The sequence below is a fragment of the Accipiter gentilis genome, chromosome 37, assembly GCF_929443795.1.
Source record: "Accipiter gentilis chromosome 37, bAccGen1.1, whole genome shotgun sequence".
Lineage (NCBI taxonomy): Eukaryota > Metazoa > Chordata > Aves > Accipitriformes > Accipitridae > Astur > Astur gentilis.
In genome coordinates, this window is record NC_064916.1 from 552,817 (window position 1) to 579,384 (window position 26,568).

At 50.1% G+C, this 26,568-nt stretch overlaps 1 protein-coding gene across 1 annotated transcript; it reads right to left on the reverse strand.

Moving 5' to 3' along the window:
- Positions 1-176: 176 nt before the first annotated feature.
- Positions 177-24,997, reverse strand: LOC126035139 (IgGFc-binding protein-like). Its single transcript, XM_049793230.1, has 18 exons — positions 24,783-24,997; positions 23,880-24,096; positions 23,384-23,514; positions 22,601-22,882; positions 21,059-21,196; positions 20,244-20,434; positions 15,337-15,419; positions 13,191-14,438; positions 12,072-12,388; positions 11,097-11,427; positions 10,114-10,709; positions 8,439-9,003; positions 6,609-7,204; positions 5,670-6,243; positions 4,883-5,082; positions 3,798-4,178; positions 3,308-3,594; positions 177-1,053 (listed from the first exon to the last, which is right to left on the reverse strand). Exons 2-18 carry the CDS (start codon positions 24,067-24,069, stop codon positions 996-998), a joined length of 6,168 nt encoding a protein of 2,055 aa, XP_049649187.1. The 5' UTR covers positions 24,070-24,096; positions 24,783-24,997; the 3' UTR covers positions 177-995.
- Positions 24,998-26,568: the final 1,571 nt, after the last annotated feature.

Here is a 26,568-nt window from a genome sequence, read left to right on the forward strand (position 1 = left end):
TGGGTTGTTTGACCATGGGAAGACACGTTGGGTTGTTTGACCATGGGAAGACACGTTGGGTGGGTTGTTTGACCGTGGGAAGCCACGTTGGGTTGTTTGACCATGGGAAGACACGTTGGGTGGGTTGTTTGAGTGGGGAAGCCACGTTGGGTTGTTTGACCATGGGAAGACACGTTGGGTGGGTTGTTTGACCGTGGGAAGCCACGTTGGGTTGTTTGACCATGGGAAGACACGTTGGGTTGTTTGACCATGGGAAGACACGTTGGGTGGGTTGTTTGACCATGGGAAGACACGTTGGGTTGTTTGACCGTGGGAGACACGTCGGGTGACCTCTTCCCCCACGGGAAGACACGTTTCACTGTGGGAAAGCACACTGAGGTGTTTCCCCACAGGAATAATGTCGGGGTGTTTCCCCACCAACAGTGGAAACAGAAAAGACAATTCCCATTTTTTTCCCCCCACCCCAGAATTTACAAAGCAAAAAACCCCCCACAAACCCACGAGAAAAAAACTTTGTAAAAAGGGTTTATTGAATTAGCCAACAGCAGGCAATATTATACTGAAAACAGTCAAAAGGAATAGTGCATTTCTGGAGAAAAAAGGCTAGGATTTGGGTCTATGGATCTCAATTTTATGTTTATTTCGGCTTGAGGCGTTTCTCTCGCTTTCCTTCTGGCCACTCCGGTGCAGACGGGTCATCTCGCCTTTGCGCTCTACATGAAGTAGATCAGGTCTTTAAAATACACCTTTTTCTCACTATTTGAGGCCAGATCAAGCGTTTTGCTCTTTTTTTTTTTGCAGGTATTTGAGGCCGTGCCACCTGCTGCTCTAGGCGCCCATCATAGCTCAGTGCCGGTTTTCCTTCTGCGCTTGCAGAAACTCAACCTGAGACGCCGGTTTGTGCCTCTAGAGGCGTGAAGACCTCCAAAGAAGTATTTACAAGAAGTGGGGGACATGGTCCTCTCGCGTCAGTCCCACCCCCCGCGTGGTTTCGCCTACTGCATAGGGTAGACGGGGGCTTCCACTTCCATCCGCACGAGGTTGGAGGCGCGGCTGAAAAAGACGAAACGTGGGCAGCCGTCAGGGCAACCCCTTTTGAAGAGGAACCAACAGCCCTTCCTCACCCTCGTCATCGCAGAACGTTACGTCTTTCCCCTTCCCAAAAGGTGAGTTTTGCTCATTACCACCGTGTTTTTGTGGGGCCGGTCTTGTCCTCGGGTGTGGGATTGACCTCAAAAAATTTCCGAGCCTGGCAGCGTTGTTGGCTTCGTCTACCACGTCATGGATGTCGCCAAAAAATTGCAGTTAACTTCCCACCCACCACCCTGTTGTTGCGACTTTGTCCGATTTCCATCGGGAGCATCCTCGTAGCCAGCAGCAGAGGGGAAGCGAGGGTTAAATGGTTGGGTCACGGCACGTTTTGGTGTTAGGCGGTGCTGGGGAGGTGCCGTGCAGGACAGGCAGAGCGATGCGGAGGGGCTGGGGAAGGTGGTGGAGCGAGGGGAAGGCGGTGGGGGCACGAGGGCGAGGTGTGGGGGGAAGCAAGCGGAAGGTGGAGGTGGGATGGACGTTGGGGAGATCTTCGTTGCCCTGTAGCGGTGGCTTTGGGGTTGCTCTGTGTTCAGTAAAATGGCTCTAAATTGGGCAAAATGGCTCTAAATTGGGCAAAATGGCTCTAAATTGGTGCAGTAAACTGGCTTTATAGTGGGCAAAAAGGCTCTATATTGGTTCAGTAAAATGGCTCTATAGTGGGCAAAATGGCTCTATATAGGGCAAAATGGCTCTATAGTGGGGAAAATGGCTCTATAGTGGGGAAAATGGCTCTATGTTGGTTCAGTAAAATGGCTCTAAATTGGGCAAAATGGCTCTATAGTGGGCAAAATGGCTCTATATTGGTTCAGTAAAATGGCTCTATATTGGGCAAAAAGGGTCTATACTGGGCAAAAAGGGTCTATATTGGGCAAAATGGCTCTATAGTGGGCAAAATGGCTCTATATTGGTTCAGTAAAATGGCTCTAAATTAAGCAAAATGGCTCTAAATTAAGCAAAATGGCTCTATAGTGGGCAAAATGGCTCTATATTGGGCAAAATCGCTCTATATTGGTTCAGTAAAATGGCTCTATAGTGGGCAAAAAGGGTCTATATTGGGCAAAATGGCTCTATAGTGGGCAAAATGGCTCTATATTGGTTCAGTAAAATGGCTCTATAGTGGGCAAAAAGGGTCTATATTGGGCAAAATGGCTCTATAGTGGGCAAAATGGCTCTATAGTGGGCAAAACAACTCTATATTGGGCAAAACAGTTCTCTGTTGGTTCAGTAAAATGGCTCTAAATTGTGCAAAAAGGCTCTATATCGGGCAAAATAACTCTTTATTTGGCAAAAAGGCTCTATACTGGGGAAGATCGCTCCTTTTTTGGCAAAATCACTATCTGTTCAACTAGAGCAACTTACATTCAGCAAGAGCAACTTATATTCAGCACGGTAGCTCTGTATTTGGCACGATGGCTCTATATTCAGCTGGATCACGCTATAGTCGGCAAGATTGCGCTGTATTAGGCAAGATCACCCTATATGCGGCAAAGTTGCCCTATATTCGGCAAAATGGCTCGGTATTTTGCAAGAAGGCCCTGTGTTCAGCCAGATAATTTTATATTGGGCAAAATTACCCTATATTCAGCAAGACCATTCTATACTTGGTGTAACCTATCTAAATTCAGCACTCACTCTATATTTGACTCTGCTTCTCATGGGGACAAACCCGAGCAGCTTAGCGAAGTAGAAGGCATCCCACGAGACACCAAAGAACTAATTTCTTTTTTTTTTCAGCTTGATCTTGGCTCAGTTTTTCTTTCTACAAAGAAAACTTCCCCGGGCGTCGTGATTTTGGTCGACAGCCGTTTCGTACGGGATGGCCGACATCGAAGCTAAGGCAACGAGTGTCTACTCTTCCTAAGTCTGGCCCATGCTGAGGCACCAGAAACCCCCAATTATTCAGGTAATTAATTAGGGAGGGTCAAACAAACTAAGCCTTATCCAACCGTGGGGCTGCAGGAGCATTTGTAGTGTGAGCTGTGACAGCAAAGAAGGACAAGAGTCACTTACCAGAATAATTTCCTTGGGTTTGTGTGTGTCAGTCGCTGTGGATGAAACCAAAGAAGATGGAGAAGTCCTTTCCGGATGCCACCTAAGCCCAACCCATCGATGCCCCACGGAGGTTGTTCCCTACCCTCTTGCTTGCCCAGGCTTAAAAAAAATATCAACCCATGGTTTGGTTTGGGGGGAGGGTGGGTCTTTTGGGGTCACTCACCATCCCGCAAAATCCCTGGCTTTCCAGGCATCGACAACCTCTGCGATGTTCCTCACGGTCCGGCCATCAGGCAGCTTCAGGTCATCGCTGGGGTCACCATTGAAGTTGCCACAGGGAGCGCAGAGCCGGTTGACCAAGGCGGCCCCTACGGTCACCGTCACCTCCCCGGTGGGGCTGAAGAGCACATCCATCCCTGACGTATGGGAGACGGTGATGTTCCCTGCCACCGCGCTCAAGGAGACGGCTTTGGACACCGCGGTTGGAAGGCGGGTGAAAAGACCATTCACCTGCAGCGAAGCAAAACGCCAAAAATGGGTTAAAAATATCCAAGACCGCCCCATAAAAATAGTACGGCACAAAGTTATCCTTGGGTTGAACACCTAAGAGCGACGAAGGGAAGAGGAGATAAATCCCACCCCGATTCCACGTCTTAATTGAATTACTCAACTTGCTTATCCGCAAGGGTTGCCCGTGCCCTGCCTCGACTTACCCACACCTCCATGTTGTTATTCACAGTGATGAAAGCTTCGCGGAAGAAGATGAAGACGGCCACGGCAGCCGGGATGCTGTCATCCCGGCACTCGCTGACATCCACCACCACCTTGAACCAGTTGGGCGACTGCTCGTCGCAAAGGGCGGCGACTTTGTAGGTGCCGCTGGCCAGGAGCTTTCCACCGGCACCGTCAAACGTGGTCAAGGTGGCCCCCGGGGAGACCCGGCACTGGCCTTCCCTCTTGACGCACTGCTGTACCCCGTCCCGCGTGGCACAGACCTCGTCTGGCGGACACCGTATGTCCTCACAAACGAGTCCCTGGGAGAGGTGGCAATTGCATTTCTTGGAGCAGTTGCTGGAGATGATGGTCTCGCCTGCCTGGAAAGGAAAAACTCAGAGGTTAATCCACACAGACAGCATCTCCAAATTTGGGGAGGAAATTCCCACCTTCAAGCGGGGAAGAAATCCCAGAGAGAGGAAGAAAAACCATGAGGTGGTTTTGGTGGAATTTGTGAAACCCAGTGGACTAATTGTCCTTTTTCCCCCGGTCCAGAAGAGCAAAATGCGCATTTTAGGATGTTATTAATTGCATTATTTTAGACGTGTGTCCTTAAAATGAAGCGGCAACCCACCCCATTGAAGGTCGAGTCCCAAAACCGGTTGTGTTGATTAAGCGGGACAACCAACCTCATCAAAGATGGAATCCCCAAACCTGTCGCATCATCTAGATGGGACAGCCTACCTCACTGAAGACTGAGACCCAAAGTTAGTTGCATCAACTCAATGAGACGACCCAACTCCTCATCAAAGATTGAGGCCACAAACCAGTTCCATCAATGGGACAACCCAACCCATCAAAGATTGAGGCCACAAACCAGTTCCATCAATGGGACGACCCAACTCCTCATCAAAGATTGAGGCCACAAACCAGTTCCATCATCTAGTTAGGACAACCCACCTCATTAGATGACTGAATTGCCAAACCAGTTGCATCACCCAGATGGGACAACCCGCTCCACATTCCTTCCTCAACCTGATTTCCACCAAAACCACCGATGCCAAGCCTTGATGGTCAACCTTACCTTGAAATACCGTCCCTGGTGCATGCAGCCGCACTGCTCCAGGGACACGCAGGCTTCTCCGTCGAAGAGGTAACCGTCATCGCACTGGCAACCCTCAAAGCACGTCCAGCTACACGGGGCTGGCACGGATAGGCTGGCGCAGGTGAAGTCGCACGTACGGGTGCAGAGCTCATAGTGACTATGCGGTGGGCAGGAGAGGGCTGGGAAAAAAAAAAAAAAAAAAAAAGAGACAAGTACCATTATTACCCCCCCAAAAAAATTATTATGACCATTTTTCCCGCACCCAGTGGAGCATCCCCATGGCTGACCAATGGTCTTGGGCATCTCTGATGGCTCCAAAAGGTGTTAAGCCAATTGAATCCCACTTTAAACATCCAAATTAAAGCATTTGTGTAGCACTAAGCACCTTGAGGCAAAGTAGAGGGATGCCCATCTCAAACTCATTGGAGTTTTGGAGGTGGGAAGCTGGAATTTCTTTCTTCCAGGGGGTTTTGGGTGGGAAATAGGTGATTGAAGCCCCAAATTGAGCTTTTCTGGGGGAGGCTTAAAAATAATTTCTGGGCCATTTCATAGATTATGGGAGGGAGTTAAGCAAAAAGCAGCCTCGCGTGATATTACACAGGTCATTTGTATGTCGTCTTGGTCCAGATAGTGAAGGTGAGTTTGCCTCAAAAGCAGGAAATTGCAAGTGTGGCAAAATTGGAGGATTTTTTCTGGGGGAAAAACGTGACTTTGGAGGAAAACAGGAGTTGAAGTGGCTCCACGGAGTTTATTCCGGAGCACTTACGGCAAAAAGCGGTCGTTCTCCACCCGCCGATCTCGGCCCCAGCGGCTTGGCAAGCGGCGACGTAGGCTTGGAGGCTTTGGCACAGGACGTCCCGCGCGCCATTGGCTGCGCAGACGTCGTGGAGGCAATGGTTAAAATACTCCACCGGGCTCACCCGTGGGTGACACGACCCGAAAGGTCCCGCCGGATCCCGGATGAGCCCGCAGGAATCGCCGGCGCCGTAGGGAGCGGCGTCGCCGGCGTCGCACGCGGGGCAAGCCTCGCCGTGGCAGCCGTCGGTACACGCTCTGTCCTTCACCGGCGTCTTCCAGGAGGTGACGAATTCCTCGGTGCTCTGCGCCAGGGAACCGCCGGGCAACCGGAAGTCGTCACCAGGGTCCCCGTTGTAGTTGCCCCCGAGTCCGCACACGCGACCCCGGTAGGAGTCGGGGATGGTGACGAGGAGGTAGGTGGCTGCATTGTAGAGGAGCCGGAGCCCGGCGGCCGACTGGAGGACGACATTGGTGCCTTCTTGGCCGATCCGTAGCTTCTTGTCCTCCGTCACCAGCGGCAGCGTGTAGCGCTCCCCATCCACCTGGGATGGGCACATAGGATGGGGAAGGGTTTGCACGCACACGTGCGCCAGGGGGTTTGGCACGCACGTGCGCAGCAGGGGATGTCGCACTGACGGATAGGAACATCCCAAATTCTGGATCAGGGGATTTTCCACGCACGCACCGGAGGATTTTGCACGTGCGCACCAGGGGATGTCGCACCGACAGACATGGACGTCCCAAATTCTGGATCGGGGGATTTTCCACGCACGCACCGGGCGATTTTGCATGCACGCACTGGGCGATTTTCCATGCACGCGTGCACCGATGGATTTTGGACACGAGGGATTTTGCACGGATGACCGCGCCGAGGGATTTCTCCCACGCGAGACCCCTCCCAACTTACCGTCACCTCCCACTTCTTTCCCCTCTCCATGCCGACCGTGTACCCGTGGATGGAGACGACCACCTTCTTCATCAGCGCCACGTTACCCCGGCTGCCCACATCGTGCTCCAAAACCACCGAAAAATTCGTCAGCCGCCTCTCCGGCTTGCAGACCCTCGCCAAGACGTAGGTGCAGGACCCCTGGAGGTCGAAGGCTCTCCCGTCGAACGTCACGTAGTGCGGGTCGCCAGAGACCACCAACCGCCCGTAACCGGCGGGGTAACACCCCAGCACCCCGTCTTCTACTCGACACTCCTCGTGGGCGCTGCAGAAGACCTCCTCGCACTCCACCACCCCGTCGGCTTTGCAACGGCACCTCTCCCGGCACGAGGCGTAGAAATCCTCGCCCTTCTTGTAGTAGCGGTCCCGGTGCTCGCAACCGCACTCGCCCGCCGGCACGCATTCGTCGCCGCTGAGGACGAAGCCCCCGTCGCAGAAGCAACCTTCGGTGCACGGCACCGACGCGCAGCCCTCGGGGGGGACGGCGCGGACCCGGCACGTGGCCGGGCAGCTGCTGCCGCAGAGCTCGTAGTGAGAATGAGGGGGGCAGGAGGGACCTGCGAGAAACAGAGGAGGAGAAAAATTAGGGAGCCCCGCTTGGATTTGCGGCTGGAAGCGTCAGGGTGAGTATTTCCATCGTTGCAATGGAATTTGGGGGGGGGCAGGGGTAAGCAAGTGTTTGGTGGGGGAGCATCGATATCGCTCTGGAGGGTGATGGGGATTTATTTTGCATTCGCCTTCCTTGCATTAATAAAATACGTGGAGGGCAACAGGGATTTATTTTGCATTCGCCTTCCTTGCATTAATAAAATACGTGGCAGGCGATGGGGATTTATTTTGCATTCGCCTTCCTTGCATTAATAAAATACGTGGCAGGCGATGGGGATTTATTTTGCATTCCCCTTCCTTGCATTAATCAAATATGTGGTGAGGAATGGGCATTTATTTTGCATTCCCCTTCCTTGCATTAATAAAATACGTGGAGGGCAACAGGGATTTATTTTGCATTCGCCTTCCTTGCATTAATAAAATACGCGGCAGGCGATGGGGATTTATTTTGCATTCCCCTTTCTTGCATTAATAAAATACTTGGAGGGCAACAGGGATTTATTTTGCATTCCCTTTCCTTGTGTGAAGGAGGAACGTGGAGGGCAATGCTGATTTATTTTGCTCTATTGCATGAAGGAGGAACAAATTTTGCTTTGGAGATGAGTTGGAGGAAATTTTCCCGCCTCTGTATTTGCATCTAAACTCATCATTTGGCCTCAGGGCTGGAGAAGAGGAGGATAAAATAATTTTTTCTGGAAGGAATGGTTGAAAATGGGGCAGATAAATCCTATTCTTTCATCAGCCCAAAGCCTAGGGTGCAAATCTGAACAAATCTTGAGTGGTTGAGCATCAATATCGCTCTGAAGAGCGACGGGGACTGAGTTTGCTTTCCCCTTCCTTGTATCAGGGAAGAATCTGGAAGGCAATGGGGATTTATTTCGCACCGTTGCATGCAGGAAGGAATTAATTTTGCTTTGGAACCAAGTTGGAGGGGATTTCCCCACATCCATATTTGCACGTTAACTCATTGTTTGGCCTTGGTGCTGGGGAGGGAAAGGATATGCTAATTGCACCGCAAGGCGATGTTGGAAAAAAAGGGCAAATAAACCCAATTTTGGAAGCGTTTTGTGTTTCCATTGGCTCTAAGCAAAGCCAAGAGCGGGCAGTCGGGCTCAAAAACTTATTTTTATGGCCAAGTGTGGGGGGTGGGGCTGGTGGGAATCCCCTTCTGGCCCCGCTCACCGCAGAAGGATGGCGTCCTCCACTGCTCCACGTTGACGCCGTGGCTCTGGCATTCCGTCACGTAGGCAGCGATGGCTTTGCACAAGGTGTCCCGGTGGCCTTTGTAGTGGCAGGCGTCGAAAGCGCAATCCTCGAGGAAAGGCGCGGGGTCGATGACGTCGTGGCAAGCCCGGAAGGGCCCCCCAGTTTTGGCGATCACCCCGCAATAGCCGTCGCCGCGGTAAAGCTCTTTCTGTTCTTCGTTGCACACCGGGCAATCCCCCACGCAACCGGCCGAGCAACCGGGGACGTCTCCCACCTTCCAGCTATCGGCCAACTGGATTTCATCCGCCGCCCGTTTACCGTCGCGGGTGATGAAGTCGTCGCCGGCGTCGCGGTTGGCGTTGCCGCAGAGGCCGCAGACGGCGCCGGCGTAGTCTTCAGGGAGGATGACGCGGGCGTAGCTGTACCAGTCGAAGCTCACCCGCAAGCCGAAGGCGGTGCGGGCAAAGCCGTGGACGCCGCTGTGGTAGAGCTCGAACTGGTCCTTCTGGGTGAACGGGAGCTCCACGAAGACGCCGTTGACCTGGAGAAGGTGGAGGGGGCAGCGGTGGCACCGGTTAGCCAACGGCTCATGCAACCCACTCAAGTTTTGGGGCAGTTTTTGGGTTTTTTTGCAAAATCTTTCTCGTGGGGAAGATTTCCGTGCAAGAGCAAATCAGTTCAGATTTAGGCATTTTTACAAACCCCTTTGCACAGGGAGAATATCCAGACAAATTCAAATTAGTCAGGTTTGGGGTGGTTTTGGTCAACACTTTGCGTGGGGAGAATTTCTGGACAAAACGCAAATTGCTTGAGATTTGGGGGTTCCTGCAAAACCCAGGAAGGATTTCCAGGCAAATGCAAATTACTCAGGATTTGGGTGTTTCTGTAAAACCAATGCAAATCCCTCGAGATTTGGGCATTTTTGCAAACCCCTTTGCACGGGGAGGATTTCGGGGCAAATTCAAATCAGTCGAGGTTGGGGTGTTTTAGGGCAACACTTTAGATGAGGAGAACTTCCATCAAAAATGCAAATTGCTTGAGATTCAGGTGTTTCTGCAAAAACCTTTTGCATGAAGAGGATTTCCAGGCATAGGGTTCTATATTAAGTGGAAAATATTATTGCTCAGCAAGAGAAAGAGAGGAAAAGTTGTAGCTAACCCTTTTGTGCAACACTTTGGCTAAAAGGAAGTGGGAATTGGACCTTTCCCAAATTAATTGAGTCAGTCTGCAGCTGTGAGGAAGAAAGGAAATATAAACTCAGGAAGCCTCATGGGAGCAAAAAAGGGAAGCCGAAGACGTCAAGCAAAGTGGATGCTTTTGAATGTGGAAGTATTTTTGCTATTATTCATGGATATTTTTCACTTGCTTAGTTTGCCAGAGCGAAAATCGGCTGTTTCTAGGACACCATAAACAAATTGTAGGGTTTTTTTCTTTTCTTTTCTTTTTTTTTTTTTTTTTTTTTTTATATGAACTTCTTTAAGTGTTTTAAATTAAGGTGTTTACATCCAAACTAGCTGCTCAGGGCTCCCTCTGGAGACGGCAGACAGAAACCGATGTTTCCACGCATGAGGTGCGCATGAGGAAAAAAAGGCGATTTGGGGGGAAAACACAGCAAATAAGCAGTTTAGATGCAAGCTGCACGAGGTCCTACCTTGACCTTGCGCGGATGCTCCTGGCTCATGCTGATGACGTTGCCGTAGACCTCCAATGTGACGGTTTTGGTGAAGGACACGGCTTTGCTGCCCCGGTTGTTGTTCTCCACCTTGACGGTGAAGGGGACCAGTTTGGGGTCCTGGGTGCAGAGGGCCGCAAACTGGTAGATGCAAGTCCCTTGGAAGTCGTATTTCAACCCGTCGAAGGTCATGTAGTGAGGATCGCCCGTCCCGATGCACGTAAAATACTTGTTCGCCTGGCACTTGGGGACGCCGTCAACCGTGACGCATTTCTCGTGGGCTTTGCACCCAGCCTTCTTGCAAGCCACCTTCCCCCCTGCCTCGCATCGGCACCGGCTCTGGCAACTCCCGTCCTCCCAAAATTCCTCCCGGACCTTGTAGGAGCGACCGTTGTGGAAACAACCGCAAGTCTCCACCGGGACGCATGAGTCGTTGTGGAGGACGAAGCCCTCGTTGCACCGGCAGCCGGCCGTGCAGGGCTCGCCGCAGGATGCGGGGGCTTTGGGGTCGATGCAGGTGGGGGGGCATGCCGTGCCACAGGCTTCGAAGTGGCTGTTTTGGGGGCATCTCTGAGCTGTGGGAGAAGAAGGTCTCAAAAAAAAAGGGCAACGCAAGGGATGAGCTCAACGCTTTCCTTAGAGGGACGTCAGGCTCCTACGTTGGGTCAGTTGATGCCCAAAAGTGATCCAGACTCACCGAGCCCCCGTGGACGTGGCCCTCAGGAACCTGCCTCCCCTAATTTTGTGTGTTATGGACATCTGAAGTCAGATAAGGTGCATTTTGGGGTGGTTTGGCATGAAAAGAGCAACACAAGCCTTCCCCAATGTTGGTTAAGTTGACGCCTACAAGCATCGACTTGGTGGGCTGGGCAGCAGCTCTCAGGCACCCGTGGCCAGATCCCTGCGTGGATCCCCTTCTTTCTCCCCCAAAATGCTTAGGGACCCCTTCCATCTGAACTCACCGCAGCCTGCTGTCTCCTGCAGCGTCTCCTGGTCTTCACAATCATCCTGGCAGGAGGGATCTCGCCAGCTCTCAGCCCAATCCTCCACGCTGGAAGCCTGAGCGCCGTCAGAAAGTGTCACCTCGTCCTCCGAGTCCTCGTTGAAGTTGCCGCAGAGTCCACAGGTGCCCCCAAAATAACTGCTGGGCACCGCCACCATTATGGCCCAGTCTTCATCGTAGGTCACCTGCAGCCCGAAATCCGTTTGCAGGATGGTCCGACCCTCGTTTTGGGAGATCTGGATCTTCCCCGCTTCCAGGGTGACTGGTAGGCTGGTGGGTTTGTTGTTGACCTTGGGGCAAAGGAGAAAAAGAAGGGTTAAATCTCATCGGGGGGTGGCTTTGCTGAGAGTTCACAACCCCCAAAAAGCATCTAGATACAGTCAGAAAGAGAAATTTCTTTCAGGAAGAAGCAATTATCAGCATAAACCAGCCATTTCGCTGTAGATACGCAATAGAGTTTAGCGGGAAAAGATCAAAACCCAAATGTGTCATGGGAAAACCATCTCCTTCAAATTCTGAGCTTAAAATCTCGCTTATGTTAAGACCACTGAACTCTACAGCTGGGAGAAACCTCGTCTAACCTTGTAAAATAGACTTACGGCTCGCTTAGACTCCCTTTTTGTGGTAGATCTCCATGGCTAGCGGACCCCCTGGATAAATCCAGGCTTATAGTAGAGTTGCACCCTTAAAATTGCCTTTTCCTTGACGCTAACCAAAAAGCAAGCGTGCTTTAATTAAAGACACCTCAAGTCAGGTGCAAAGCACCCTCTCCTTTGCCACGTCTTGTTTTGTAATGCAAAATTTCCCAATACTCCGCGGTTTTGGTGCTTCTCCTCGTTTTTTAGTTTCAACCTCACCACAATATTTTACCCACTTCCACGTGGCACAAAAGGCTTTCTCCAGAATAACGCCGCCACGACCTGGAAAAACCTACCTGGATTTTACCTCCCTCTCCGATGTGGATGGAGATATTGTAGGAGTACACGTAGATGTTGGTCAACCACTCCTTAAAATCGCCTTCGCTCTTCTTCTCCTCCACGACGAACGGCGCCAGGGTGGGATCGTTGCCGCAATACTTGGCGATGGTGTAGGTGCAACCGCCCTGGATGTCCACGGTCATCCCGTCGAAGGTGTGGTATTGCAGGGACCGCGATCCCATGCAGGTTCCCATGTAGTCGTGCACGCACACGGCCTCCCCCTTCTCCATCTTGCACGTCTCCTTCGCGCGGCATTGGACGAGCTGGCAGGGATCTGGAAAAAAAATCACACAACGATTTTTTGGGGGGATGACTTTGCTGCCAGATGTGGCCTTGGGGACAGCACAAGCATCACCGTCACCGAAGACGGTCAACCAGCACCTCCAATATCTACTATAGTAAAGCTGGGATTTATCCCAGGTGGGTCTATCCACCTTAAGCTTAGGCTTGAACATCTGGGTTGAACACTTGAAGCTCCTTTCATTGATCATTTAATTACAGATGATTGATTTATAGATTTAAAATTTATCCCAGGTGGGTCTATCCACCTTAAGCTTAGACTTGAACATCTGGGCTGATCGCTTGAGGCTCCTTTCATTGATTGTTTAATTACAGATGATTGATTTACAGATAATTTACAGATTAAAATTTATCCCAGGTGGGTTCAGCCACCTTAAGCTTAGACTTGAACATCTGGGTTGATCGCTTGAGGCTCCTTTCAATGATTGTTTAATTATAGATTATTTTCCTTATAGGTTATTGATAGATGCTATATTTACAGAAGTAATACCCTCTCCTAAAATGGGCCAAAGCCATGTTGGATTAATTACCCCCGTTTAGACCTGCCCATCCTTGTGCTCCAAGACAAAATCTTGAGTTTCGGCTCAAACCAGCTAATTTTAGATACTTTTCTAGATGCGACCTCCACGTTTATCAGCCAAGGGGATGGAAAGGGGACGTTCTAGACACCTGGCTCGGAGGACTAAATTTTGACTCCTAAAAATACGTGGGTTTGCCTTGCAGGAGGGAAGCAAAAAAGGGGTTAAGGGGGCTGGAGGTGGCCACAGGACACTCACCACTGTCGCAAACAGCCGCCGACCCGTAGGCTTTTTGCTCCCGAATCCCTACGCTGAGCAACCCAAAGGGAGACGTCTTGTGCTCCACCGTATGGACGGCAAATTGACTGCCCAAACTCTGCCCCGCCCACGAGTAATCGGTGCCCGGGACAGGTTTCCACGCGACGTTTCTCAACGGCGTTTTGTTGAGCATCAACCCGGACGTCTCCGAGGTCTTGGCGATTAGCAGGGCATAATTATCGTAACCCTCCAGGCCAAAGATTTTGTAGGAGTGGCAGTAGCTGGAGACATCTGGGATGGTCATAAAAAACGGGTCGTAAAAGATGGCATCTTTATTACCTCCGTCAGCAAAAAAAATGACCTGGATGCCAGCGTTGGCAGAGAGGTACAAGGTATTTAAGGCTTGGAGTCCGTAGAGCGTTGACCGGCTGGGCCGTAGCTCCCGAACGGACTTGGTCACCCCGTGTTGAGACTCCACGCGCGTCGGCTGGGAGGTGGAGACGTAGACGATGTCAGACTGAGTCTCGAAAGGCAACGGTGGCACGATGAAGGTGGTGCCCCAGCTGGAAACAGGTTGGAGCTGCTCCACCAAATGGTCGCAGTGGGCAAACCTGGCCAAGCAAGTGTGGCCAGTGAAGACGGCTACGGGTTTTTGCGCCACGATCCTCGTGCCGGACATATCAGATGGGCTTTGGAGTTGGGCTGCTTGGAAGGGTTCCAGTCTGATGGAGAGAACCGAGCCCCGGGGGTAAGACCGGCCTTGGTAGGTCACCGCGGCTTTGAGGTGGACGTCAACCACGGTGGGCTCATCCCAGGCGGCCACCACGAACTCGCCGTAGCGGTCGGTGCCCACGTTGGGTGTCACGACGTGGTACTCTGTGCCCCAGTTGTGCACCGGGTAGACCACGGCTGAGTCAACCGAGGTGGGTTTCTCGTTGACCATCACCAAGGAGACGGCGTTGTTGGCCCTCACCACCACGGTGTTGTCAAAGGTTTTACTCCCCACCATCTCCGCTTGAGGTGGGATCTTCACCAGGATGGTTTGGCCTGCGGTCGCCTGCACCGTCATCCGCAAGCCGGGCTTCTTCATGGAGATGGTGACAGACGTGAAGGGCGAATAACCTGTGATGAGCAGCTTGAAGTCGCTGTTGAGGGTCTGCTGCAAACCGTTTTGCATGTAGGCCACCACAAAGTCTTCCCCCAGGTGATGCGGAGCCGACGCAGCGACGTTGAGCGAGTAAAAAACACCTGGAAAAGCCCGAGGAAGAGGAGAATTTGCCGTCAAATTTAATTTGATTTAATTTTGGTGGGTAAAGGAATAGCGATGTGGAGGGCTATCGATTTGACGGGATATTATTTTGGAGAAATAACCATTTTAATTAACAGTGATTTGATGGACTCTTGATTTGATGGACTCTTGATTTGACGGGATATTATTTTGGAGAAATAACTATTTTAATTTAACATTGATTTGAGGGACTTTTGATTTGATGGACTATTGATTTGATGGACTCTTCATTTGATGAGATATTATTTTGGAGAAATAACCATTTTAATTAACATTGATTTGAATGACTATTGATTTGATGGACTCTTGATTTGATGGACGATTGATTTGATGGACTCTTCATTTGAAGGACTCTTGATTTGATGGACTATTGATTTGATGGGATATTATTTTGGAGAAATAACTATTTTAATTTAACATTGATTTGATGGACTTTTGATCTGATGGACTCCTGATTTGACGGACTCTTGATTTGATGGACTATTGATTTGAAGGGATATTATTTTGGAGAAATAACCATTTTAATTAACATTGATTTGATGGGCTATTGATTTGACAGACTTTTGATGGACTGTTGATTTGACGGCTTATCAAGTTGGAGAAATACGGTCTGTCAATTTGAAAAAAAAATTGAATCGAAGAAATTATTTTGAAGGAGTATCGATGGGGAGGACTAGCAATTTGAAGAAATAGCAATTTGAAGAAATATCAATTAATTCCCCGGGCAAAAGATGAGCTTTTGGGGTGTGAAATATGGTCTCTTGGGCTGGAAAAATCTTATTTTGAGGCAATTCATGGGTTTTTTTGGGGGGGAATTTTACAGGTTATGATGCATTTCTCCATCCTGTTTGAACTCACCCCATAACACGACGGTCCAGACCCGCAGCGGGACGTCAACTTTTCCCCGGCTCGGGTTGCCATCCATGGCTGCATGAAGGTAAGAAAAAGATCAAATTCTCTGTTGGTTTTTTTTTTTTTTTTTTGTATTGCATTTCTGTTTGCCCGCGGCCCAAAATTCTGAGGTTTATTGCGCTTGCTCCTGTCCCAAAATTTAACATTTCATTCCATTCGAATTCACATGCGTCCCCCCAAAATTTGTGGGTTTTGCCCTTGCACTCATCCACAAAATTAGTGTTTTATTGCACTTGTCCCCAAATTCTAGTTTTTGCACTCACGCTCACCCCCAAAAACCCTGGGTTTTTTCACTCATACTCATCCCCAAAGTCATTATTTTATTGCACTTACACCCAAAATCTGCTTTTTTGGGGGGCATTTACATGTGCCCTCCCCCCCCCAGTCACTTCACATCTCCATGGAAACCGACCCAGGACGATAGATTTGGGTCCTCACAAATTTTTAAAAAATTCAACTCCCCTCTGAGCATATTTGCTTTTTTCCCCTTTCCTCCCTCTTTTTTTATCTGTTTCCCCATTCCCCCTTTTCCCTTTTTTCCTTTTTCCTCTTTTCCTTTTTACCCTTTCCTCTCTTTTTCTTTCCCCACCTTTCTTCCTTTTTTCCATTTTCCCTTCCCCCCCCTTTCCCCTATTTGCCTTGTTTATTTTGCCCCATTTTTCCCTTTTCTCTCTTTTCCCCCAAGTCCCCTCTTTTTCTCCTTTTCCTCCTTTTTCCTTTTCCCATTCTTCCCCTTCTTCCCCTATTTCCCTTATTTTGCCCCATTTTTCCCTTTTCTCTCTTTTTCCCCAAATCCCCTTTTTCCCACAAATCCCCTTTTTCTCCTTTTCCTCCTTTTTCCTTTTCCCATTCTTTCCCTTTTTTCCCTATTTCCCTTGTTTATTTTTGCCCCATTTTTCCCTTTTCTCTCTTCCCCCCCAATCCCCTCTTTTTTCTCTTTTTCCTCCTTTTTTCCTTTTCCCTTTCTTCCCCCTTTTTCCCTTTCCTCCCCTTTTTCCCTCTTTTTCCCCCCTTCCTCCCCTTTCCCCCCCAAAATCCCCCAGAAATGGTCAAATTCAGCTACTACCATGAAAAAAACCCAAGGCTGGGGGGATATTTGAGGAATTTCCAGACTTACTTTCACACTTCAGGCTCTTTTCTGGAAAGAAATATATTTATTTTTATATATATTTAACCTTACCTGCCTCTGGTTTCTATCTGGGCCCCAAAATCTCTGTTTTTGTCCTCAAATCCTCAATGCAAATGCCAAGAGCAACACCAGGGCAGGCGACTGCTGCTTCTCCCTTTATAATTTTTTGCAGAAAAGGGGGGAAAAAAAAAGACAAATACAGACGGCCCCAGGGGATCGACCCACCCAGCGCTTTGACATCATTTTTGGCGAGAGAAAAAGGTGAAAATGGGGAGGAAAACATTGTTTTGATTAAAGCCCGGCCAGGGGTTGATGCAAATGGCAAAAAAGGTCTGAATTACTAAATAGGGATTTTTTTTAAAATATTTTTTTTTGCCAGTGTGGTTGAAATTGCCCCGAAATAACAAGCCGGGGTGAGGGGTACAAAAGGGTGGGGATATTGTTCTGCAGAAACGGGGTGTGTTAATGGGCCAAAAAGGCCAAAAAAAAGGAAAAAGAGGGGAGGGAGGGAGGGTTTTTTTCAAAAAAAGTCCCTTTTGGGGGATGACGAATAGGGCCGGGGGCGGGGGGGGGGGGGGGGTTGAGGTTGTGTGTTGTGTCGTGCCGGAGCATGTTGTGGGTGCGACGTTTTGGGGGTGTTTGTGCCAAATTGTGTTGTGTCGTGTCGGAGCGTGTCGTGGGTGCGACATTTTGGGGGTGTTTGTGCCAAATTGTGTTGTGTCGTGTTGGAGCGTGTCGTGGGTGCGACATTTTGGGGGTGTTTGTGCCAAATTGTGTCATGTTGTGTCGGAGCGTGTCGTGGGTGCGACATTTTGGGGTGTTTGTGCCAAATTGTGTTTTGTCGTGCCGGAGCGTGTCGTGGGTGCGACATTTTGGGGGTGTTTGTGCCAAATTGTGTTGTGTCGTGTTGGAGCGTGTCGTGGGTGCGACATTTTGGGGGTGTTTGTGCCAAATTGTGTTTTGTCGTGCCGGAGCGTGTCGTGGGTGCGACATTTTGGGGGTGTTTGTGCCAAATTGTGTTGTGTCGTGTTGGAGCGTGTCGTGGGTGCGACATTTTGGGGGTGTTTGTGCCAAATTGTGTTGTGTCGTGTCGGAGCGTGTCGTGGGTGCGACATTTTGGGGGTGTTTGTGCCAAATTGTGTGTTGTGTCGTGTTGGAGCGTGTCGTGGGTGCGACATTTTGGGGGTGTTTGTGCCAAATTGTGTTGTGTCGTGTCGGAGCGTGTTGTGGGTGCGACGTTTTGGGGGTGTTTGTGCCAAATTGTGTGTTGTGTCGTGTCGGAGCGTGTTGTGGGTGCGACGTTTTGGGGGTGTTTGTGCCAAATTGTGTGTTGTGTGTGTTGTGTCATGTCGGAGCATATTGTGGGTGCGACATTTTGGGGGTGTTTGTGGCAAATTGTGTCATGTTGTGTCGGAGCGTGTTGTGGGTGCAACATTTTGGGGGTGTTTGTGCCAAATTGTGTTGTGTCGTGCCGGAGCGTGTTGTGGGTGCGACATTTTGGGGGTGTTTGTGCCAAATTGTGTTGTGTCGTGCCGGAGCGTGTTGTGGGTGCGACATTTTGGGGGTGTTTGTGCCAAATTGTGTTGTGTCGTGCCGGAGCGTGTTGTGGGTGCGACATTTTGGGGGTGTTTGTGCCAAATTGTGTTGTGTCGTGTTGGAGCGTGTTGTGAGTGCAACATTTTGGGGGTGTTTGTGCCAAATTGTGTGTGTTGTCTCATGTACGAGCATGGGTGGGGGTGTTGTGTGTTGTTTGTGTGTTGTGCACACGTGTGCACACCTCGTGTGCGTTGAGTGTTGTGTTGCACATGTGTTGTGTTGGACACGTGTTGCGTGGTGTGCAGATGTGCGTCGTGCAGATGTGGCCACGCGTAGCGAGTGTCGTGTTGTGTCGCACACACGTTGTGTGTTGTGTGCACACCTAGTGAGTGTCGAGTCTTGTGTTGCACACAGGTTGCGCACGTGGTCACGCCTAGTGTGCCCTCCTAGTGTGTGTTGGCGTGTTGTGCTGCACGTGTGTTCTGTGTAGTGCACGTATGTGCACACTTCATGTGTGTTGTGTTGCGTTGCACACGTGTTGTGTTGCACACGTGTTGTATGTTGTGCAAATGTGTTGTGCACATGCACACACCTAGCGTGCGTTGAGTGTTGTGTTGTTCACGCGCGTGTCGTGTGTAGTGCGTGTGTGCGTTGACGCGCAAAGGTGTCTCATGCACATTAGCGTGTAGCGTGTTGTGTGCACGCGTGTTCTGCTGCGCACGCTAGCGTGTTGTGGGCGCCCCGAGTGTCGTGTGCAGCGTGCACGTGTCGTGCGTGCGCGCGTTGCGCAAAAACACTTTCTCTTTAGGGAAAAAAAAATTCCCCTTTATGGAAAATATTCCTCTTTAGGGAAAAAATCCCGGATTTGTGGGGGTTTAGGTGATTTTTTTTTCCTGTAAAATTTGTATTTTTCGCCAAAATTAGTCACTTGGGCTCTTGGTGCAATCCTGACCTCACGTCCCTGCAGGAAAATGCCCATAAATGGGAGAAAAAATCCAGGATTATTACAAATAAAATGAGCCCAGAGCATTTGGAAATAATTTTTTGGCATTGTCTGCAAAAGAGGGAGAAAAAATCATAAATGCATGACATAGAGTACAAGAAATTATTAACTTGTGCATGGAGCACAAAAAAATCATGCACACCCGCAAAAAAACGTGTTTCATGCACATAGAGTGCAAAAAATCATAAATCGGTGCTCGTAGAGGGCAAAAAATGATAAATTTATGCACACAGAGGGCAAAAATTATACATTTGTGCACACAGAGGGAAAAAATCATAAATCTGTGCAAGCAGAAAGCAAAACTTCATAAATCTGTACAGCTAGAATTTAAAAAAAAATCATAAATTCACACACACACACACAGAGGCAAAAAACCATAAATATATGCACAGAGAGTGAAAAAAGTAATAAATCCATCCACAGAGGGCAATAAATCATAAATTTGTGCACACAGACATAAAAAAATCATAAATGCACGGAGAGACGTTAAAAAAATCATAAATCTGTGCCCATAGAGTGCAAAAAAAATCACAAATTCATGAAGAGACGGGCAAAAGAAATCATAAATTTATGCCCATAGAGCGCAAAAAAAATCACAAATTCATGAAGAGACGGGCAAAGAAAATCATAAATTTATGCCTGCAGAGGGCAAAAAGTCATAAAAGCATGCGTGATGTAAAAATAAATCATAAATTCATGGACACAGAGGGCAATAAATCATTAATTCGTGAATACAGACACCTCCCCCCCCATATATTTGTGTATGCAAAAGGCAAAAAATCATAAATTCATGCACATAGAGTGCAAAAAAAAAATATTAATGCACAAAGAGGGCAAACAAAAAGATGAATTGATGCACACCTGGTCCAAAACCTCCTCAAAGCACATGGCCACACGTGAGAAATGAAGATGACGCAGGAGCCACCATGTCTCAGCTGCAATTTTATTGCTCCCGTATCCCAATTTTATCGCTCGATGCATCCCGCTGGGGGACCTCGCCCTCCACATGTCACGGGGGATGATGGGGACGGGGACGATGGGGACGGTCCTTCCGCCTCGGACGCTTTGATTTATCTGCGGAGAGAAACCAAGAACTCAAGAGGAGGAAACAATTTTCTGAGCAATTCTCAAATTCTCCTTTTTTTTTTTTTTTCCCTAGGTTTCCACCCCAAAACCCCAACCTACAACCAGCAGTTGTTGCTGTTGGCGACCTCGGGCACCTCCGTGGGGACACCCGTCACCTTAAAGTCATCAACTTGGAAGACCCAACGCCCTGGAACGTTGACGTTGGAGGTCTTGGTGATGTTGATGATGGCATCGGTCTGGGAGCCAGGGATGTTGTAGAAATTGGTTTCATCTCCGCTGTTGAAGCCGGCCTGGAAAAGGAGTCAAAATGAAGGATTAAACCCACCCAGGAGTGGGACAACCTCTTCCTGTTGGCGGTGGTATCCCCCAAAAAATCGTTACGGGCCAACCTCCGATCTTCAACGTTGTTGTCACCAAAAAGTGTCGGCGCCAACCTCCGATCTTCAGCGAACCTGATGTCATCCCCAAAACCACAACAGGCCAACCTCCTACCTTCGGTAAACCTGGCGTTGTCCTCCCAAAAATGTTATGGGCCAATCTCTGACCTTCATCATCTTTGTCCCCAGAAGACGGTACGGGACAACCTCCTACTATGAGTGAACCTGGTGTGGCTCACCATCCTAGCATTGACATTGCTGTCCCCCAAAATGGTAGAGGACGACTTCCAGTCTTGGATGAACTTGGTGGCGTCCCCCAAAACCATTATGGGCCAACCTATCTTCGGTATCATCTTCTACCAAAAAAATTACGGGCCAAAGTCCTACCTCCAGTGGGTTTTTTCCCAAAAAACGTTGTGGGCCAAAGTCCTTCCTTCAGCAAATCTGGTGTTATCTCAAAAAACATTACCAGTCAACATCCTCCCCCATCCCTCAGCTCATCCCTTTTCCCTCTGCTTTTCCTTCAACCCCACGTACGTGGGCCGGGGTGCCTCCGAGACCTGTTTCAGCGTCACCGTCACTTGCCGCCCCGGTAGTCCACTGGATATCCCAATAATTGAGGATGATGAAGGACATATTGGTGTCGGTGGTCAGGACGGCTTGGAAGGTGTTGCCCTACAAAAAGGAAGGAGATGACACCGTCAGTGGTGGGCTGAGCGGGTAAGGATGGGATTTCACCCTCAGGGCTCCACGCGGGTGTAGACTCTTTGCCCGGAGCTGTTGCAAGGAAGCTATCTTGGTGAGGTACGGCCCAATCGGGTTGTTTTTTTGGTGTCTACCTTCAGACGAGTACTTTTGGTGCTCTAGCACAACCTCTTTCTCGGCACGAGGTGGCCAGAGGAACAGCGTAGTGGAAAAACTGGCTTTCAACACAGAAAAAAGTGAATTAATTGGGGAATAAAAGTTTGGATGTGATGTTTGGATGACTAAGGGTAGTTGGGGAGCTCCATGGGGTTTTGTGTACCCATGCGGGGCTGGCAGGTAGGACAGAGGGACCAGAGGATACACGCTCACCTCCAAAGTCATGAAGACACATGAATGGGTGGCAAGGACCAATGGCTGGGTCATGAAGGCCAACGAATGGGTCATGAAGGCCAGGAATGGAACGTGAAGGCCAAGAAAGAGGTCTCGAAGGCCATCAAATAGGTTGTAAAGCCGACAAATGGGTCACGAGACCAACAAATAGGTTGCGAAGGCCAACGAGTGGGTCGCGAAGGCCAACGAGTGGGTCACGAAGGCCAACGAGTGGGTCACGAAGGCCAACAGGTGGGTCACGAAGGCCAACGAGTGCGTCACGAAGACCAACGGGTGGGTCACGAAGGCCAACGGGTGGGTCACGAAGGCCAACGAGTGGGTCGCGAAGGCCAACGAGTGGGTCACGAAGACCAACGGGTGGGTCGCGAAGGCCAACGAGTGGGTCACGAAGGCCAACGAGTGGGTCGCGAAGGCCAACGGGTGGGTCACGAAGGCCAACGGGTGGGTCACGAAGGCCAACGAGTGGGTCACGAAGACCAATGGGTGGGTCGCGAAGGCCAACGAGTGGGTCGCGAAGGCCAACGAGTGGGTCACGAAGACCAACGGGTGGGTCACGAAGGCCAACGGGTGGGTCGCGAAGGCCAACGAGTGGGTCGCGAAGGCCAACGAGTGGGTCATGAAGGCCAACGAATGGAATGTAAGGCCAACAAAAGGGTTGCAAGGCCAGCAAATGGGTCATAAGGACAAGAAGTGGGTCACGAAAGCCAATAAGCAGGTCATAAGGCCAACACATGGGTTGCGAGAGCGAACGAATGGGTTGCGAAGGCCAACCAATTGAGCACCTGCAGCGGAGCTCTGGTTTCGGCTTGTCTAGATCTTCAGCCACCGAACCGGTGACGGATTTGAGGCCACGATTCGCTTTGGTCTCCAAAACGATCCCGCCTGTGGCCACGTGCTTGTCTCTGCCCCGAGTCAGGGTGGGATTAACTAATTTTTCACGCGTGTGACCTTATCTGGCCATCAAGTCATGACCGTGGCCCTTACCTTATTGGTGGTAGAGCCGTAGTAGGCCACGTGGTCCCAGGTGGCCACGAAAGCCCATGTGGCTGTGTAAGGGATCGTGGGGAAGTATTGGTTGATGTCCTTGGTGATGCGTGCCAGCAGCATCGGGTCAGTGGTCTCTCGGTAGAAGATATCCCCTCCCCTCACGTTGTCCACATCCGCCCAGTATGGGGCCACAAAGGTGCGTCCATCGGCCAGGGGGAAGGGGTCGGGGGTGTATTGGTTGACCCGGGTGTCGAAGGAAATGACACCGTTGTTGTTGACCTGCAAAAGACACCAGGTCAAGCCCAGGGTGGCGGCAACCTATGTTGGAACCCTATCACGGGGTCAACGCCTTGACTTGGTTGTGGTACCCTGGAGATGGACACGGGATCCAGATGTGGTCTCACCACTGACTTCTGCATCTCTACGACCATATCAGAGGTGTTTAGGTTGTTATTGCATCTACAGCTCTGGCAAAATGAGGGGAGGGGTGGGGTATAACACCCTCAACTTGGCCATGGACCTCCCAGCCACTGCTCCGGAAGGGTGTGCTTCTCCTCCCAAGACCCACCAACCATACGAGGATGCTTTGACGCACCAGAAAAAACAATAAAAAAATCTCGTATTAAGGGAACCACGTCAACCCCATGGACGGGCCGATTTTTGTTGAGGGGCAAGTGACAAAATGGACTGGAAAAGGGAGCAAAAAACAAACCCGAAAGGGGAGCGAAATCGGAAAATGGAGAGACGCGCAAGGAAGAAGTGGAATTTTGGCTCACGTACGTAAAGGGTTCGGTACTCTTTGCTGTAGAAGGTGAAGGGCACAGTGAGAGAGACCTTCTTCGATGACCCATCGTCAAGTTTGGGGTTCTTCTGGTCACGCTGCTCCGGACCGTAGGGGTAGAGCAGGGATGCTGCGGGAAGGCAGAGGCGGAGGTATTGGGGACCTCATGCGTTTTGGGGTGAAGCCTGCCAGATTTGGGATTCCTGATTTTAAACGGGACCGCTTTGCACCAAATTACCTAAAAAATGGCGTTGACTTCTCTTGGGTGTCCGACGGTCGGGGGTGACAGCGGGGCTGAAGGGAATTGCCCCATGGGAATTGCGTGGGGTACAGATTTGAGGACAAACAGGGCAAAAAATAGAAAGTTTGATTTTCATATACCCATGACGTAGCCACGAGGAAGCTCTGCTCCCTTCCCGCTTCCCAAACTAAACGACGCCATTTTGGGTGGAAATACCATGTATTAATGCAAGACCCTGCACCCCAAATACCCACCTTTTTCTTGCACCGGTTGGATGTTCATCACAGCTCCTGGAAAAGAGACGGGAGGCGGAATATTAACCCAGGAACAACCATCGTCCGTGAGTTTTCCATTTAGCAGCATCCTCAGAAAAAACCTATATTTTAATTTTTTTTTTTCAAACCTACCTATCATCAGGAGCAGGAAAGCGACAGAGGGCTTCATCCCAGCTCTTGCAAAATTGTCGAAAATCTGTAAAAATTAAAAAAAAAACCCAAACAAACACCCAACAAACTGATGAAGCAGCCCAACGATGCTCTGGAGGTGAAAGGGTTCTCATTAAAATACCACCCGACCTCTTTTCACGGCATTTTTGCCCCATGCCATGCTGGGGTTGAATTATTTTGACCATTTTTTTAAAGAATTGCATGCCTAGGAAAGTTTTTCTTTTCATTGCTGACTGAAAGTTGGGAAAAAATCAGATTTCCTGAGTGTATTTTAACCCTTTTTTTGCCTCAACCTGGGGACTGAACCCAGGGGTCCTGCCTATGGGAATCACCCCCTGGAGCAAAGCTAGGCATAAATTGGAGGGGTTTTGGTAAAAAAAAAAAAAAAAAAAAAACAAACAAAAAACCCCACCTAGGTGTTTTCTTGGCTGGAAAAAGAGAAACTGAGGCAGGGTGGAGGATGCACGATGCGAACGAGGTGATTTGATGAGCACCCACGTGTGCATTTTGCAGAACAAACTCCAGATGTGGAGCAGGACAATCCTTTGCACTGAATTTATTTTTTTTTCAGGAAAATTTCTGCTCGTTTCGTGCGATTTTAAGCCATTTGAAGGGAGAGCGACTGCTCGGACCCGTGCAATTTAAGCAATTTCAAGCCAGAGGGTTGAAGGGAGCGACGGATGCTCGCAGCGGGGATAAAAAATCTCTTACCTCGATATCTCGCTGCGTCCTGATTTCCCTGGGAAAAAGTGGGAAGAGGAGAAAAGAGACACCGACACGAGCTCAGCCACCAAAAAAATGGGGTTTCGGTTGCATCCTGCCCCTTCTTTTAACACGCAGCCCTCCTGCCCGCCCTCCGCCACGAAAAAAAAAACAAAACCCACCCCATAAACGCGGTGGAATCCTCCAACTTTCTGCCTATTAAAGCAAAGCGGATCAGTAATTCCCTCGAGGTTTCCAGGAAAGCAGATTTCGGGACACAGGAGACATTTGGCTCCGCTCGATGTGGTTTTTTTGTTGTGTTTTTTTTTTTTTTTTTTTTTTAACCCAGATAAGGTTTTGGCAAGGAGACGCGCAGTTCTTAGGAATTCCCATAAGGGGAATAATTTCTGATGAATCTCAAAAAATAAAAAAAAAAAAAATCCAGTTTTTGCTCCCTGGACGGAGCAAAAAGGGGGTCACTGGGCAAAACGTGTTTTGCAGGTGCGTCGTTTCCAGGGGAGGTTGATGAAATTTTTGGGGGGGGGGGGGGTGTCTCAGGGGTGCGGGGAGAAGAGTGGAAAGCTCGGAAGGGTGCTGGGGCGCAGCTGGGGACGGCGTGCGGGTGGCAGGATTGCTTCAGCTGGAGGCATTTGCAGCAGCAAAGGAATATTCAATAATATTAGTAGGGATGGTTGGGGGTCCTGCACCCATCAGAATGTGTCCTGTGGGTCCTGCACCCATCACAACATCTCCTGTGGGTCCTGCACCCATTCTGACATCTCCTATGGGTCCTGTACCCATCACAATGTCTCCTGTGGGTCCTGCACCCATGCCAACATCTTGTATGGGTCCTGCACCCGTGGCAACGTCCCCTGTGGGTCCTGCACCCGTGGCAACATCTCCTATGGATGTTGCACCCATCGCAGTTTCTCCTGTGGGTCCTGCACCCATTCCGACATCCTATATGGGTCCTGCACCCATCACAATTTTTCCTGTGGATCCTGCACCCATCAGAATGTCTCCTGTGGGTCCTGCACCCATTGCAACATCTCGTATGGGTCCTGCACCCCTTGCAACATCCCCTGTGGGTCCTGCACCCATTGCAACATCTCGTATGGGTCCTGCACCCATCGCAACGTCCCCTGTGGGTCCTGCACCCATCACAACATCCCCTGTGGGTCCTGCAGCCATTGCAATGTCTCCTGTGGGTCCTGCACCCATCACAACATCTTGTACGGATTCTGCGCCCATCACAAGGTCCCCTGTGGGTCCTGCACCCATGGCAACATCTCCTATGGATGTTGCACCCATCGCAGTTTCTCCTGTGGGTCCTGCACCCATTCCGACATCTTATATGGGTCCTGCACCCATTGCAATGTCTCCTGTGGGTCCTGCACCCCTCACAACATCTTGTATGGATTCTGCACCCATCACAAGGTCCCCTGTGGGTCCTGCACCCATGGCAACATCTCCAATGGATGTTGCACCCATCGCAGTTTCTCCTGTGGGTCCTGCACCCATTCCGACATCTTATATGGGTCCTGCACCCATCACAATTTTCCCTGTGGGTCCTGCACCCATCAGAATGTCTCCTGTGGGTCCTGCACCCCTTGCAACATCCCCTGTGGGTCCTGCACCCATTGCAACATCTCGTATGGGTCCTGCACCCATCGCAACGTCCCCTGTGGGTCCTGCACCCATCACAAGGTCCCCTGTGGGTCCTGCACCCATGGCAACATCTCCAATGGATGTTGCACCCATCGCAGTGTCTCCTGTGGGTCCTGCACCCATTCCA

Bases quoted from the DNA above. Each gene is read 5' to 3' on its own strand.
- LOC126035139 (XM_049793230.1), bottom strand. From the start codon at position 24,069: ATGAAGCCCTCTGTCGCTTTCCTGCTCCTGATGATAGGTAGGTTTGAA. The intron at 21,197-22,600 runs GTAAGGGCCACG...TCCTTTTTGTAG, and splicing joins ACGGCTCTACCACCAATAAG to GGCAACACCTTCCAAGCCGT. The intron at 12,389-13,190 runs GTGAGTGTCCTG...TTTTTTTTCCAG, and splicing joins GGCGGCTGTTTGCGACAGTG to ATCCCTGCCAGCTCGTCCAA.